We start from the raw sequence: 17,543 nt of genomic DNA, 5'->3' as shown, positions 1-17,543 counted from the left end.
TGGTGGTGGTGACAATGATGATAATCTTTCTGCAGCAGTATGTGTCATACACTGCGCTAGACAGTTTACATAATTCCTCGCTGTATTCTCACATAACCCTGTGAGGTAGGGACTATGTTATGATGAGAAAGCCGGGACTGGCAGAAGTTAAATGACCTCTGCTAATGAGAGGCAGACCTAATAGTTGAGCTCCAATCTGGCTGACACCCAACCATCACACTATGATGCTCTGATAATTATGGTAGTCGTCCAATAAATATTCCTCAAAGCCTGTATTTGTGTACTATTACTCTGTAATTGCAGATTCTGCATCCTAGTTTATGTGACTTAGGCAAATGCTAGTGTGTCTTTTTACAGTACACACGGACAAATGGATATTGAAGGGGAGGTCAGAAATATTCTGGAAATCAGCAAGATGCCAAAATAGGCATTATACAAAATTGTTCAAAATAGGCAAAATTATCCAGAGTTAATTCACAAAATTATAGTCAATAAAGTAAACGAGCTTTCAGTAGTAAACAAGAATCAACTCTATGTAGTTATTCTTAATTTTTGAGGTTTTATTTCCTTTATGATGATTGGCACCATGTTTTTAATTCTCATCCATAATTTATAGTTTTGTAAAAAAAAAAAAAAAAAAACAACAAAACACTTTCGGGCCCTATCAATTATTATAATTATCCTATTCCTCTAAATATTGAAACTTTCCACTAATACTTATGAGTCTGTAGAAAACAAATATATCATTCAAAAATTTGGAATAAATTTCTTGGTCTTTGTTTCCTTTCCTCTATTGTCTCTTTAGAAAATACGGTGCTGAAAGAGGCAGAATGTAAACAGATGCTTCTATATCATCTGAGGGGCACCAACAAGACTGGACCCTACCCCATCCCCAGGAGACTTTTACATCGCCACCCCCATTGTCTACGATGCAACCTTATGAACGGCTTTCTTTGGCCAATATGATTGTTTTCCAAAGGCCCTTGTCAAAATACGAATTTCCTTGGGAGAGTAAAAGGAACCCAAACGACCATTTCTTGAGGGCCTATTTTGTGCTGGGCACGTTTAATGTAGTCAATCTAATCTTCACACCAATCCTATGAGGTACAAACATTAGCACCATTTTCCAGAGGAGAAAATAGTCAGAGATCAAGGGACTCGCTCATTGTAGCCGAGCTGGGGTGATGCCACGAACTTGCCAACACACACCCAGTCTACCCTTTTCCCAATCCTCCTGTTTGTTTCTCCACATGTCAAGCTTGCCCCAACCTCCGGGCCTTTGCCTTAGCTGTTCCCCCTGCAGGGGATGCCCTTTCTCTAATCTTCACATGGTGGCTACTTGTCTCTCAGGTCTCAACTGAAATGTCACCCTCTCCGCGAGTCCCTCTCTGTCCACTCTATCACATCCCCCCGTGTTAATTCTCCATTAGCATCTAACCGCCATTTGATATTTTTGCAATCCCCTGCTTGCTTGATTATGTACCTCTCCATGCTAGGGTAGATTCTGAGTGTCTTGTTCTCTTGCCCTATCTGTTACACCTAGAATGGAGTGGGGCACACAGCAGGCACTCAATAAAAAACTATGAATGCCGTTCCTGCTGCCTCTGCCACACACTGAGGGGCATCCAGAAAACAGCTTGGGCCGAAGTCCGGAGAGCTAGATTCTAGCGTCACCTCTGGCTAGCTAGGGGGCTGTGCTGCGGGCAACCTCCATTCAGCTCAGTTTCTATCATCATCAGGTTGTTTTCCATTGGCAAGATGAGCTGGAACTCAAGAGAGGATAAGAAAATCTTGTGGGGTCAAGGGACCCAGGCCATAGGGGACCAGGGTTCACAGGGCAAGAGGAGCAGACAAGCATCACTGGTTTCATCATTTTGCTGTGGACTAACCCAGTATGCACCATAATGCCCAGTACAGATACATCCTGTCTCTTTTTTATAGGGAAAAATTTTATATTAACAAAAGGTACCGAGCCAAGGTCACTCAAACTGTCCTAGTTTTTTGGTTGTGTGTGTTTTTTTTAACTTTTCATCTACTGCAAACCTCAAAGAAACGCCTACAAAAATAGAGGCTTTTGAAAATACCTAAATAACAAACTCAAAAGGTCCCAAAATAGGTCATCATTTGGTATACTTCACCAGGAGCCAGAAGTGAGAATACATTTTTAAACACATTGTTTTCTCTAAAATTCATAGCTCCCCCTTCCTACTGTTTGTCTTCCATGATTAGCTGCAGTGAAAATGTCCTCCAATACAGGGGGAAATGGTAGAACCATGTCCGGGGAATCAGAAATTAAGAGTCCTTCTTTTTGACACCTCTCTCTCAGTTGGTGTTTCTTAACCCGAGGCCCCGTGTTCACGTCAGGCCTCAAGGACCACCCCTCTGGTGACACTGTTCCCAGCACATTGTCCATATGCATGTAGTGCACTTTCCTAGATACAGACCATCGCTTTCATCATCACTAAATGGGTCCAGCGCTCAAAAGCCCTTCTCGGAAGCACTGCTTCTGCTGAGAACCTGTTCTCAACTCTTCTGTACTGCGATGGAACAGTGATCATGTCTAATAAAGCACTGAAGAGCTCCATGGCTCCCAGATTAACAAATGCATTCTGTTTAGGGAATTATGCTACTATATTTACGACTTTTGTGCACTCTTCCAGAAATACTAATTTCAGTGACGAGAACAAATCTGAGCATCAGCACAACAGTCTCCAGCAACTATTTCACAAGGGAGCAGAGTTTTCATTAACCAAAGGAACCGGAACCAGAACCATAGAACACGGGTGCTGGAAGGGGCCACAGAGCTCAGGCTGACCCCACTCTGACATCACAGACAAGAACACCAAAGTCCAGTGTGAGGACGGAGGCACGGCATCATATTTAAGTGCTATGAGAGAGGTGTAGGAAGAGTGCTATGCAAGTACAAGGGGCAAGTATGACTTTCAAAGGAACATGCAGCTTTGTGGTTTGGGTTTAAGCACTTGGAGAACAGGAGCTATGTCTAGAACATGCTCACACTGTCCCCATTAGACTGAGTTTATTAGTGTAATTACGAGGGGCTTGTGGTGGCCATGAATGGTTCTATTCTCTGTCAATTGTCTTTTTTTTTTTTTACCATAAGCACAAACCAAACATCTCCCTATAAGGTCAAAGGTGTACAGGATAAAACTTATGTAAACTCAAAGGAACTTTCTAGAAGACAGTACATTACAAAAGCACTGATAGTGAGTCTTTCTACTAAAGTGGTCTTTCTACTAAAAAGTCCTGTGTGCTTTGACAATCACTACTAACTTACTGATGCCACAGAGAAATACACGAACATAGTAATTCTGATCAGTCTGCCTGGATAGCAACATCATTCTCAACAACAATTTCCCATCTCATGAAATTCTTCAGCATAGCACTTAAACACTAGATAGCCAATAGCCTTGGGCTCATTCCTCTGTTTAATTAAAATGTCTGTTCTACAAGTGATTTATAGTATTTGTCATCATCTAGGGTGGATATGTAAAAGGTGGCTACAGACACTTCGTGTCTACAAAGCATTAATTACAGCGCTAGTGAGAATGGCTTCTAGCAAAAGCTCAAACAGTGGGATTCTCAGTCTCTCTCACATGACTTACAGCCATCCCCATAGAACAAGGAGCCCATTAGCGCAAATCAAGAAATATAGCTGCATGACTTAAAATGAGGACCCCCTGTAATTCCTTAAGTTGGATTCTAAGCCAAGGAAATAGCATCAACATCACTATCGACGCTAAAAGTTATTTAGACCTGAGCTAAGACCTCTCTAAACCTGAGAAATTTAGATTTAGACCAATTTAATTCTTGGGAGTTAATAACTTTGATAAGACATAGTTCATTTTGACTACTTAAAAACCAAACCAATTACTACAAAAGAGAAGAAATGATGCAATTGCCTAACACGTGGAGGCCGAGGCTTTAGAGATGGGAGGTCCTCAGATATATGCTAGTGCAACCCCCTCGTGATATAAACCAGGGAACTGAGACCTTGCCAGTCTGGGCTTGCCTAAAGTCACAGGCGATAGGTGGCAAAGCCACACCTTTTTATTTTTTTAACTTGGAGTGCATTTATTAAAGCTGGGGACAGTGAATCAAGGAAGGGCTTAGGATAGAAGAAGCAACAGAAGAGAGCCTAGTGGGAGATGCTATGGGCTCACCGAAAAGTCAGAGAAAGGGGGCCTTGGAGACAGGTTCAGCAGGTTAGCCTGGGAGGAGCTATTGCTGCCCATTGCTCCCCTGGTTGCAATCTGGTGGGGACGCTTAGAGTTTAGGAGTTGTACTCCTGAGAGGGAAGAAGAAGGGGAAGAGGAAGGCATGGGCTGTGCTCCGGGGAAGGAAAGTGCTCCAGCAAAGCCACACCTTGAACCCAGCTCTCCTTACACCCATGATGACAAAACACTTACATATTGCTGGACATTGTATAATGAAATACAAAGAGAGATTTTTTTAAAAAAAAATTAGTACTTAATACAATACTAATTTGCAGTTAACTCCCCATATATTTAACTAGAGGCCTGGTGCATGAAATTCGTGCACTCAGGGGGGGTCCCTCAGCCTAGCCTGTGCCCTCTCACACGCAGTCCAGGAGCCCTTGGGGGATGTCTGACTGATGACTTAGCACGGAGGCAGGAGAGGCTCCCATTGCCACTGCACTGGCCAGCCATAAGCCCAACTCAGTGCTTCTGGCTGAGCAGCACTCCCCCTGTGGGAGCACACTGACCACCAGGGGGCAGCTTCTGCATTGAGCGTCTGCCCCCTGGTGGTCAGTGTGCATCATAGCGACCGGTTGTTCCGCCGTTTGGTCAATTTGCATATTAGCCTTTTATTATATAGGACTAGTAGCCCTGCACATGAATCCATGCGCCAGTAGCTCTCTGTGGGGCCTGGCCACTCTTCTCCTACTGCCCAGAGGCTCTCCGCGGCCCAGAGGCCCATCCGTGGCTGGGCACAGAACGCTTGCCTTGTCGCTGAAGCAAGCATTCCACCAGGCCACTCATGCTGCCCACTCCCAGCAGCCACCCCCCCAGGACTGGGGGACTCTAGCGGGGCTGAGAGGACTGGGTGCCACCATCTTGTGGCTATGGGCACCGCCATCTTTGTGATGGAGTGATGGTTAACTTGCATATTCCCCTTTTATTAGATAGGATAATAATAAGCCAGCTTGATCTAAAATTGTAGATACATAAATATCTAAATATACATACATCTAATGGAATGTAATTATAAATGAATAAAGATATATAAATATATCTAAATAAGTCTATCTACATATGTATGTAGATGTTGAGTGTGTGTGTGTGTGTGTGTGTGTGTGTGTGTATCCATCTGTCACAAATCACGTGAGCTAAGGCAACAGTTCTGCTTTAGCTGAAGTTTTGGTTCCCACACTGAAAACTAAGGCTGGAGCTATAGTAGGTCTCAAAAAAAAAACAACAAAAAAACTCCAAAACCTCCGAGCATGTAATGAGTCAAAAGGAAGGGTTTGTAATAGGGAGTGGTGTGGTCTGTGGCAAACTGAAGCACCTAAGAACTAAATGCCTTCAAATTCAACATTAAAAACACCTCTGCCAAATGACTACATCTGCAGGCTGTCCAGGGGCCTAAGAGCTACCCGGCTTTGTGGTTGTTCTGAACTAGGTGATCCTCCTGCTTCAGTACCTGTGAGTCCTTTATGATCTGTACAAAGCATAGGGTGTGAGTTGGTTCACCTAGTGTGTTACTGCTTTCTGCCTTTGAGACTCAAATGTTCTCTCAGGCCATCTGCTTGCAAGCAGGACAACGTAATCCCCTCCCAAACTTTCCAACCATGGAAACATTTCCGTGGGTCAGGAGCCTTTACCTTTCAAAAGGGCACCTGTGATGTCTCTCTGGGAAAGCATTATTGCATCAGAAGTTCCTTTTCTTCTTTTGAGGAATGATTTTCCACAGGCATTTAAATAAAGCCGGCCTGTGGCTATCTATGCTGGGGCCTTAAAAATCAGCTATTTCCCCTCCAGGAAAATGTCTCTGGTCTCCTCAAACCAGGTGCTCAGCGGTATCTTAGTACTTACTTCTGGTCTATAATCTCCTGGTTATTGTCCCCACCCCCCAATCTACCTCACTCCTGGAACTACGAGGTCTATAAAGGAAGGGATCATGTCCATCTTGTTCACTTTGCCTCCCAGGGCAGAGCACAGGCCCAGGACACAGGTCATGCTCAGTGGTGGACGAATGCTCACCAGGGCTTGGCATTTCATGCAAAAACATGCAAGACTCTGTTAGAGTAGCTACCCCAGAAGCTGAGGGGGCGAATCAGTGCACTGCCCATATTATTACATCCTGAACTCCCTCTGACCAATATCACACACTTCCATGAGAGCCCAATCCTTTCATACGTCCATTCCTTCAGGATGGAGAGGAGCGTGGACCGTGGGGATCTCAGGATGCTGAGGGAATTCCAAGGAGGACCAGACCCAGGCTTGGCACATCCGGGAGTTTTCTGGGTAAGTGATGCCACAATGAAGCACAGGTGGGAATTAGCAATGTGAGCCTGGCAGACCTGAGAGATGCTCACAGTGCCTGGAGCTCAGTGTAGGTTAGAAGAAGGCTCGAGAGAAAGCCAAGGGCCAGATCATGGAGAACATTCTATACCATTTAATGAGCTGTGCTTTATCTGAAGCAGTGAGGAACCACTGAGCGGTTAAGTAATGACTGTCGGCTTGGCCATTGAGAAAGATCACTTTATTTATTTATTTATTTATTTAATATATTTTATTGATTTTTTACAAGAGGAAGAGAGAGGGATAGAGAGTTAGAAACATCGATGAGAGAGAAACATCGATCAGCTGCCTCCTGCACACCCCCGACTGGGGATGTGCCCGCAACCAAGGTACATGCCCTTGACCGGAATCGAACCCGGGACCCTTGAGTCCGCAGGCCGACGCTCTATCCACTTAGCCAAACCGGTTTCGGCAAGAGAAAGATCACTTTAGATACAGCCATGATGAGAGTGAAAAAGTACTGAGTTTCCACTCAGGCCTCATTTTCATCATATTCTAATAACATGGAGCTAAGCAGTCAACACAAAAAGGGAACCGGATCTAGTCAATTGTTTTATAAAATAGAAAAGAGACTACAGAAGCCCAAGGCACCTCTCTTAATCTAAACAAATGCTGCCCATCTCATTAAAGTGTACTGTATTTTTACTATCACAACTAGTCACCATTCTAAGCACTTGCTAAGTATCAAAACTGTGCTCAGAGTTGCATAAGATAAAATGATTCACACACTCTGCCCACCAACCTCATTAGCTCTCCGAGGTTGCAGTACAGCCTTTTAATGCTTTTTTCTTGCTGCTCCTAATTTAACATGTCAGGCTCTCAAATTACTAGTGAACAAAGTTAGAACATATTAACGGGTTTTTAAGTCATAGTCTTTGAAAATGAAACAAAAGGAGTTTCCCGTACACAGAGTTTTCAATCCATTATCATATTCCAAGGGCAGAGAAATCTGGCCCAGTCTTTCAAGCACATATTGGTACATCGTTAATTGATGTAAAAGAGGGACACTGCAATAACCACAATTATTGGTCACTCCCCAATTATTTTCATTTCTTTCCTTTACGAAGACAAACAACATGTTTAAAGAAAGATGTTCCCAAAGTACTTACACTTTACTTGCCCCAAAATTACATTTTAAAAAACCATTCTTGCCCTGGCCGGTTTTGCTCAGTGGTTAGAGTGTCAGCCAGCTGAGCAAAGAATCATGAGTTTGATTCCCGGTCAAGGGCAGGTACCTCAGTTGCAGGTTCAACCCCTGGCCTCTGTCAGGGTGCGGGTGGGAGGCAGCCAATCGGTGTGTCTCTCTCCAGTTGATGTCTGTCTCTGTCTCTGTCTCTGTCTCTGTCTCACCCACCACCCCCATCCCTTCCACTCTCTCAAAAAAACAAATCAATGTTAGAGTTAGAACCTTGAATGGTGGATAAGAGAGTCAGGGTCCCTAGTCTCAAGATGTTTACACTCTGAAGGACAAAGGTACAATAAGCAGACAGGTCTCAGAAGTAATGAGTGTAATGAAAGCTGGCAAGATAATTAACATGGTCAGGAAAATGCTCTCTGAGGAGGAAACATCTGAGCCACAACCTGCATGATAAGCAGCAGCCCCAGTGCAGCAAAGTTCCTACAATGAAACAAAAATCCAATACAACTCATGTGCATTGGAATAAACCTCCCGGAGAGGCTAAAATATATCTTTCCCTTAAACACTGACTTAATCCACCAGTGTTAGACGTGCCTCACCAGTTGGCTCAGAAAAAAAAAAAAAATAACTGTGAGAGTAAATAACCACTACAAAGCACAAAAGAGAGTGAAACGCTAGATAATGAACCTAGAAGAATGTTGATGCTATAAATGTATGCACCTGGATCAGGAATCAAGGGGAAAGGTAGTCCAAGACTGCCCAGTGGTAACCTGGCTGCTTCACCCGACAAGGCTACCAGGCACCTCGCTGAGAAGCTGGGAGAGAGCAGCCCCCCAGCGCGGCAGGGAACAGAATGTCTTCAAGAGGGCCGAACCAGGAAAAGGGCTGGGATCCCGCCAAGCAGGTCCTTCCTTCCTGCGGGGATGCCAAGGTCTTTCCATGACGCAGCCTCCAGCTCCTCCTGCCTCCCCTCAACCCCTGTCCCCATGCTCTGCATTAAGTATCAGATGCCGGTCCCCATTTGGAAAGCCAGCAAATATATGAAAGACAGAAAAAAAGGTTTTAATTTAGACACAACTCCGGTTTTCAGAAGGTAAAGAAATTATGCAAAATAAACAAGTTCCAGAATAAGCAGAAAAAATTGACAGGGATCATTTAGAAAACAACATTGTGTCCAAAAATCAGAAACTGTCTTTAATGAATTTGTTTTGGGTTTTGTTTTATGCTCCTACTCTGATAAATATTTTCTGCACTAAAAAGACAATGCAGTTTTTAAGTCGACCTTGGCTTAAATCTAATTCATTTACTTATTTAACATCTTTTTCATAAAAGAGGGATAATAGTGCCTCATAGTTTTCCTCTGCAGCTTTATTGAGGTATAATTGTCATACAATAACATGCACATTCTTAAAAGGGAACGTATTTGATGAGCTTGGACATATGTATATAACTGTGAAATGATCTCCACAATCAAAACAATGGATACTTCCATTTCCTCAGAAGTTTCCTTATGCCTCCTTTGTAATCCAGCCGACCCTCACCTCCATCCTCCCATTCCCAGACAACCATCAATGTGCTTCCTGCCACTACACACTAGTTTTCATTTCCTGGAATTTTGCATAAATACAGTGTGTACTCCTTTTTGTCTGGCTTCTTTCCCTCATTATAATTATTTTGAGATTCATCAGTATTGCTGCAGGTATCAATAGTTCATCACTTTTTACTAATTAGTGTTAGGATGCACGATTTGTTTAAATATTCAGCTGTTCTCTAATATTTGAGTTGTTCCCAGTTTGGGGGCTATTACAAATAAAGCTGCTATAAACATTCATGTGTGTGTCTTTATATAAATGCTTTAATTTCTCTTGGTAAATACTTAAGAGTAGCTAGGTCAGTGGTCAGCAAACTGCGGCTCATGAGCCGCGGTTTGCCGCTCTGTTGACTAATGAGTTTGCTGACCACTGAGCTAGGTCATTCGGTAGATGTATGTGTAACATTTTAAGAAACTGCCAAACCATTTTTCAACATGACTGTACCATTTTATATTTCTCACAGTGGATATGAAAGTTCTAGTTGTTCCATTTCCTCACCAACACTTCGATGGCCAGTCTTTTTAATTTTAGCTTTTACAATGGGTTTTGGTTTTAATTTGCATTTCCTTTACAACTAATGATTTTGAGTATCTTTTAATGTACTATTTGTCAATGATGGTCCTATTCAAATCTTTGTATAATTGTGTATTTTTCTCATTATTATTGAGTTGTAAGAATTCTTCTATATACTGGTGTTACAACTCCTTATCTGATTAACATGTTGTAAATATTTTCTCCCAGTCTATGGCTTGTGTTTTCATTTTCTAAGTGGCTTTTGAAAAGCAATACTTCTTAATTTTGATAAAGTCCAATTCATTGATTTTTAATAGATTTCAAATATCTATACAGAAGATCATATTCATCTCCTTTTTTATCCTGTTAATATAAAGAATTGCACGAATTGATTTTTATATGTAAATCAACATTGCTGTCCTGGTTATAAACCCAATTAGGTCATGGTGTACTACCCATTTGCTATATTGTTGAATTTTATTTGCTAAGATTTAAGAATTTGTATATATGTGTCCACAAGGAACACTGGTCTGTAGTGGGTGTTTTTTTGTTAATAATTTAATCAGGTTTTGGTATAAGGGTAATGTTGGCTTCATGGAATGAGTTGGGATGTGTTTCCTTCGATTTTCTGAAATAGTTTGTGTCAAGTTGGCAACATTTCTTCCTTAAATGTATGATAGAATTCACCAATAAAGCCTACGAGGACCTTAAATTTGCATTGTGGAAGGTTTTCAACTACAAATTGGAAGGTTTTCAGCTACAAATTCAATTACCTTAATAGACAAAGTCATTCAAGTTATTTGAATGAATTTGGGTAGTTTGTATCTTTTAAGGAATTTGTTCATATCCTCTATATCTCGGCATTTACTGGCCTAAAATAGTTCAAAATATTTTTTTAACGTCTGTAGGGTCTATAGTGATGTTCTCTCATGCCTAATATTGGTAATTTGTGTCTTCTCTTTTTTTTTTATCTTGATCATTCTGCTTGATGTTCATCAACTGTATTAATTTTTTCAAAAAACCAGCTTTTCGTTTCATTGACTTTCTCTATTGTTTCCGTTTTCTACTGCACTGACTTCTGCTATCTTTACAATTTCCTTCTTTCTGTTTACTTGGGGTTCAATTTGCTCTTCTTTTCTAGTTTTAGGTAGAAACATAGGTCTTTTGAGAACCTTTCTAATTAAATTGTTTAATACTGTGAATTTCCGCTTAAGAACTTCTTTAGCTATATCCCCATCTCCTTAGGTTTTATCTAGATTTAAAAAAAAGACTGTCAGGCTCTGTTTGGTATTAAGAATATACTGCATAAAACAGGTACAACCCATTTTCTCATCAAGCTTAGAAGGTAATATCAACAAAACTGATACTAAAATCAATTTAAATTACCTCCTTAATACTCAGAAAGTACACATTAAGTCAGAAAGCATAACAATTCTTGTTTTACGCTAACGATAAAGGTTTCTTCTGTTTTCATCTGTTCACATACTCGAGCAAAAACGAAGTTGCTAGGTTTTTTTAAAGTAACAATTTATAATTCCAATTGCAACATAACTTTATTGTGGAGTAAATTTGATTATTCCATTTTTAACTGTCCAAATAAACTACACATTTCAATTTAATATAGTAAAGATAAATAAGTATTTTTGCAATTCTAAACTTCAAAACCACCTTTAGAACTTTATATAAAGAATCTTTAAAAGCATTCATAATGTTGCCAAACACTTTCCTAAGATTATTTTTCTTAAAAAATATGAAAAAAAAAAGAAACACTCTAACCATTCTATCTATGCTATCATCAAAGTTGGTTCAAAATACCCAGAACTTAAAAAAAAAAAAAAATCTCTGCCCCCTAATAGAATATAAATGCATGACAAATCACTGGTTTCAAGGTCATTTAAATGCTGACCTGCCCTACCAAACACTCATGTTTTCCAAAACACCACCAGTGGGTTATATTAAACATCTAAGTATAATTAATTATATTTGTAATTAATTCATTGTAGATATAGACATTTCATTGACATTTAAATCTTTGTTCATCCGGTGGGCCAATAAGCAGCTCTGCACACCTACACCTGGTCGGGTAACCTAAGCTTCCTACACTTACGCTCCTTCTAATTCTCTTCTTTTGATCTACATTTAGGCCACAGGTTCTCAGCCTCAGCTGCACATTGGAATTACCCGGGAAGCGTAAAAGTACTGATGCTGGGGTCCCACAGGCAGAGGTGCTTATCTCGAGTACTTAAAAGCAGGGAGTTTTAAAAGCTCCCCAAGTGATTGAAATGTGCAGACTAAGAGTAAGAAGGACCAGTCTACCTCACTCCGGGAAGACATGCCCCTACGGGCCATTGGCCAGTCTGCACCACCATCCTTCACAACCTACCTCCTCTAGTCAGAGCTTTACCCAGCCTAACTCCTCACCGGCCACTCAATAATTCCATATGGGTTCCTAGGCTTACCTCTATTTCCTATCCAGAAACTCACAGGATAAAATGTCAGTCTCTGACTGTATTTTAGCCATTCCTCTCCAGGGCACTTTTAAACTCCATATAAAGTTGGCTGAAGGAAAATTAACTCAGTATAATTTGATGATAGGGTTAAACAGTCATTATGGGTGTTTTGTTTTGTTTTACTTCTATTTAAAAGAAGGATAGCTCCACAAGCCATTCGTAATTTTAGAGAATCTACAACAAAACGATCAGTTCCTTAAAGTGTAAAAGAAATATCTAAATAAGTCTTCATTATTACTCATCGGATTCCGCCACTTGTTAATTTCAAACAGACTTTCAATACTGCTTCACATTCTGGGCTCAACACTGGCGTCCTCCATAACTTAAACCATGAGATCCCTGAGAGTCTTCACACAGCTTACTCCATTTTGCCCAACGAGACCACTTCATTATAATTATCATCTCATCACGCAAAAGCGGGAGGGATAACAACTGCACCACAAAGACAGCACGAGGCTTAAGAAGCAAAAGCATCTTAGCACTGTGGAGAGCGCTCTAGAAAATTTAGTTTATTTACAGCACACGTGTTGCCTCATGGGAACTATGTGAAAAGCAGAGGCAAGTGGGAGTTGCGGGTAGCTGCTGGGTAGCTGCTGGTCAATACGCAGAAACGCCAGCAGGTGTGGCGGGCTCCACAAACTCCAAAGAGCTCCCGCTGCTCTCCCCCCAACAGCAGAAACGCACACTGCGGGACTCACGCCTTTCAGATCCAGACTGAACTGGTGACGTTACTTGCGAACACCTGTGAACCTCATCCCCTTGGAAAACTGCTCAACAATAACACTTTGCCAAAGTGCAGACCCGGGTACTCCAATCCGCGCCAGTGTGGGTTATGCATCTCTGGGACATAATGGATCTGCATGCTGAAACACGTGTGCACGGCTGAGCCGCTGAGCCAACACGTATCCATAAACACTATGAATAATACTTGCGAGAATGCAAGGCTTTCTCCTAAGAAACGCTTAAAGTACTAGTACTTTACCCAAATCAAGTCCCTTTCATATCACACTTTTCTTTCCTTTCCTGCGTATTAACCGCGTGCGGGGAGTTGGGGCGCCTCACCCGAAGTCGGGACAGATGGTGGGTGACCGCCCCCGCCCTGACATCCCGTTAGCCCAAGCTGCCATCCCGAAATGGGGACCGTATCCAGACCGGCTTCCTGGAGACACACCTGCGCCCTCACACACCCACCGCGGTCGCGTCACCAGCTGGGCAAGGACCAAAGTCTGGAGGGAATTCCCACCTCCGCGGAGCTTAGGGGGGACGATGGGAAAGCGGGGCCCCCCGCGAGTTCTGACAAATGGAGGGGGGGGGTGAGGAGGTCAAGCGGACACAGCCAGGAGGGGTCCCAAGCGACTCACCCAGCCCTCGAAGGTGTCCGAGGCGCCGGCGGTGCGCAGCAGCTCGTGGAACTGCAGGGTGCAGTTGGCCACGAAGTGGTCGTAGCCCAGGGGCGTCTCGTGGAAGACGGCCAGCTCCAGGTGGCCGCCGTCGGTGACGTTGGCGCAGAACTCCTCGTTGTACGTGGGCTTGTTGGTCTTCTGCTTGGTGCTGGTCTGGCCCACGCGCACCTGGTCCACGCTCACGGTCAGGTAGGGGTCCAGCAGCTGGTAGCCCTTCTTGAAGAGCGAGTGGCGCAGGGACCAGCGGGTGGGCTGCAGCCCCACGGCCTCGCCGATGCGGACCCTCAAGTAGCCGTTGAACTTCATGGTGTCGGACGACATGCCGGCGCCGCTGCCCCGGCCCCGGGGGGCCGCCCTGGCTCGCAGTGGGGAAGCCTGGAGCCCCGGCTCAGGCCAGTCCTCGCGGCAGCGGTACGAGTGGCGGCAGCTCCTGGGGAACGCCGCGCCCGCGTCCCCCTCGCCGGGCCATTCTGTCTTCCCCGCGGGACCCTCCCCTCCCCTCCCTCCCGGCCTCTCTCCCTCGTGAGGTGGAAAGGAGGGGAGCCCGGCGCTGAGCTGGCCGCGGGCCGGGGGAGTCCGACCGTCCGCCTCGAGCGCGCGGCGCTTCCCGGGGTCTCGCACGGGACTCGCCCCCGCTCCGGAGCCGGGAGGCTCCTCTCCCCGGAGAGCCAGAGCGACCCGTCCGGTGAGCTCCAGCCCCGGCGTCTCTTGCCCCCGCCTCCTCTCGCTCCTGCTCCGGCTCCTGCCCCCGCCTCCGCGGGCTCACGCTCTCCCCCACTCGGCGAGCTTTAAACCAGGAAGCAGCTGCCGCCGCATCCCCGACTGGAGCCTCTCGGCGCCGGGCTCCAAGTTCACCGAAACCCGCCGGCTCCCGCGCCTTTCGAACTCCGGGGGCGTGGCGCGCGCCCCGCCAGCCCAGCGGCGGACCGGAGGCCGGGCGCACACCGCCGGGAGCCCCGCGCCCGTCTGCGCGCTCACCGCGCCGGCCTGCGCGCTCCCCGCCGCGCGGAGTCTGCCGGTGCGAGCCGGCGGGAGGCCACCCAGGTGCAGGCCGAAAAGGGAAGAGCTCTTAGCCTAGCCAGCGAACACCTGCGGCGCGGGAGACCGGCTCGGGTCGGGCTGGAAGGCGGGGAGGAGAAGGAGGAGGAGGAGGAACCAGGGAACCCGAGCGGCGAGGTCTCCCGCGCCCTCCCTCCCACCCTGAAAGGTGGGCTGGTGACTCTGCCTGGCCATCTGGGAGAGGCCCTGGCTGGAGGAGGGCAGCCGGCGGGGAGGTTCCTTTTCCTAATCTTTACAGGGATGGCTCATCCTGGTTCAACTCGGGGCCCATCCTGTTTGTGCGCCTTTCCTGCAGAGAGTAATTACACGGGTTTTTTTTTAAAATAGGGCAGTAGCGATGATGGAAATCCTGTCCGCCTCCTTCCTCGAGAGGTGTGTCTTGTTGCACAAAGAGCAGGAAAGGTTGGTTCTTAAGACAGCCATGGCCGAGATGTAATAAGGCTCTTCCTTTGCCGGTGGTTTCTGTCCACCGGGCCCTGCGTGGCAAAGGCAGAAGGCATACGCACACGCGCCGTCCCTGGTCCCTGGCACTGGGGGGCACCAAAGAAGTCGCCTCTTCAAGGAACACCCTGGGTTGCTGCTGTGTTTTCGAGTCAGAGTGCTTCTCCCCACTCGTGGCACCAGCAGTGTTTGTCTACTCTCCCCTATGACCGATCTTCCTCCCTGAGGACCAGCCACAACCGATGAGTCTCTCAGGAAGCCTAGGCCATTCTTCAGATGCTAAATTAATTCTGTCTGGCTATTCAGGTTCCCTTGGGAGCTGATTGTTCTTCTGGCACCCTTTCCCCGGTGCCCTGTTGGGGCTCTCCAACCCAGGGGGTTCTCACAATTTCAAGCCAGTGAATGGAGGCGCACTGTAGGATGACAACAAGTAAGAACAATGGGCTGGTGGGGGAGGGCCTGTCTCAAAACCCCAAGACATCCTTAAGCCAACAGGGCAGGGCTGCAGCACATCACCCTAATGACACCTTAGCTGTAGGCAGGGTTTGTAGAGCAAGCTCCCAAACATCCAGGGAGCTCCTGGGTGACTCTTGTGCTCCAGGGGAAGAGGTCAACTCTGTCACCGTCTCCTCCAAAGAGCAGGGCTGTAGCTTTAAGAACCACTGAAAGAAGACTGTCCCCAAATGGTGGACAGCTACACAGCTGCCCTGGGGTTGGGATGTGAAGGACATGGACCATCTTTGCCTGTCAGCACCAGGCACAGGCGGGCAGTGGTGACAGAGCAGGGAGCAGGACGCTCCTGGGGCTTACAGTCCCACGGGGAGGAGAAACAACAAGTAGATGACACATGTGGAGGGGCAGTGAAGGAAAAGCCTCTGGTGTGATGGGACAGTGGATCCTGGAGGGGGTGGTCAGGGAAGGGCCCCCGGAGAAGCACAGAAGGTTCAGCTTATCCAGGAGTCCTGAGGAAAGGGACAGTTGGACCTGTTTGGGGAACAGGGAGGACTCCATGTGGCTGGAGCCCACAAAGGTAAGGGGAGCGTGGTTGAAAGGAGCCTGAAGAGGTGGGTCAGCGTCCAAGACTGACCACACTGGTAAGTCATGGGGAGTCTTCGGACATTCGCTATGGGCAACGGTAAGCCTGCGAAGGCTGTTAGGCAGGGCCAGGACAGGACGAGGTTTGTATTTTAAAATCTCTCTCTGGGGCTGTGTGAAAAATGGATTGGAAGGAGCAAGCATGGGTGTGGGGAGACCAGTGAGGAGGCTGTTGCCAAAGTGCAGAGGACAGAAGATGGAACTGGGACTTAGGATGTGGTGACGGAGATAAGTATGTGGATGTAAGAAGTGTTGAGGAAGTAGAGTTGACAGGCCCTGGTGAAGGACTATACGAAGGGAATGAGGAAGAGGAAAGCATCGAGGAAGACTTGCAGGAATCCAGCTTGAGAAACTGTGTGGATTGGGGAGCCATTAGTAATGAAGAAACACTGGAGGAGGGGCAGATTTGTGGAGGGAGATGAAGCAAGTGTTCGCTTCCAAACAAACACGTCAAGTTTGAATATCTCTGATGCATTTAAGTGGCCATCTGAAGCGGGCCAATGACTATGTGGCTGTGAAGCTCAGAGGTGCATTCTGAGCTAAAGAGACACATTGAGGAGCCATCAGTATGTAGATGGCAATGGGAGCTAGACCAGTGGCCGAGACCTCTGTTACAGGAAAAGACAGGAAGAGAGTGTAGCGTGAGAGAAGAAGGGGCCTCGGGAAGAGCTCAGCAGGAACTCTGACGTTTACCGATGGAGGAGACATGGGCAAGGGAACTGAGAAGGAGCAGCCAGGGCGTTGGGAGAAAAACCAGGAGGATGTGGTGTCCAGGTATTCTGGAAACCAACCAAGCGTGAAGGAGTTGGTCAGCTAGGTCAAATGATGCTGAGAGATTAAGGAAACAAGGACTAAAGAAGGCCATATGGAGATGGCAATGGACAGGCCCTTAGTCATCTTTGAGCTGTTTTGGTAGAGGGGTGGGGGATGAAGCCCATTTGGAGTAGGTTAAGGTAAAAAATAAGAAAGTGGAGAGAGTAGACAATCTTTCAAGAGATTTAGCACCCTGGCTGGTTTGGCTCAGTGGATAGAGCATCAAACTGCGGACCAAAGGGTCCTGGGTTCGATTCTGGTCAAGGGCATGTACCTGGTCAGGGCTCCTGCAGGAGGCAACCAATCAATGTGTTTCTCTTATATCGATGTTTCTCTCTGTCTTTCCCTCTCTCTTCCATTCTCTCTAAAAATCAATGGAAAAATATCCTCTGGTGAGGATTAACAAAACAAACAAA

General features: G+C 45.9%; 1 protein-coding gene across 1 annotated transcript in view; it reads right to left on the bottom strand.

Moving 5' to 3' along the window:
* The window catches only part of PRKCH (protein kinase C eta), a 219,408-nt gene extending 204,327 nt beyond the window's left edge, over nt 1-15,081 (bottom strand). The window contains exon 1 of the mRNA XM_079768547.1: nt 13,678-15,081. Coding sequence (XP_079624673.1) covers nt 13,678-14,040 — 363 coding nt within the window. The 5' untranslated portion in view covers nt 14,041-15,081. The remainder of the gene's footprint in view (nt 1-13,677) is intronic.
* Between the last annotated feature and the right edge of the window lie 2,462 nt (nt 15,082-17,543).

This window comes from Cnephaeus nilssonii (assembly GCF_951640355.1).
Source record: "Cnephaeus nilssonii genome assembly, chromosome: 4".
Taxonomy (NCBI): Eukaryota; Metazoa; Chordata; class Mammalia; order Chiroptera; family Vespertilionidae; genus Cnephaeus; species Cnephaeus nilssonii.
The sequence above is the reverse complement of the archived record's forward strand: the minus strand, read 5'-3'. Positions and strand labels throughout refer to the sequence as shown.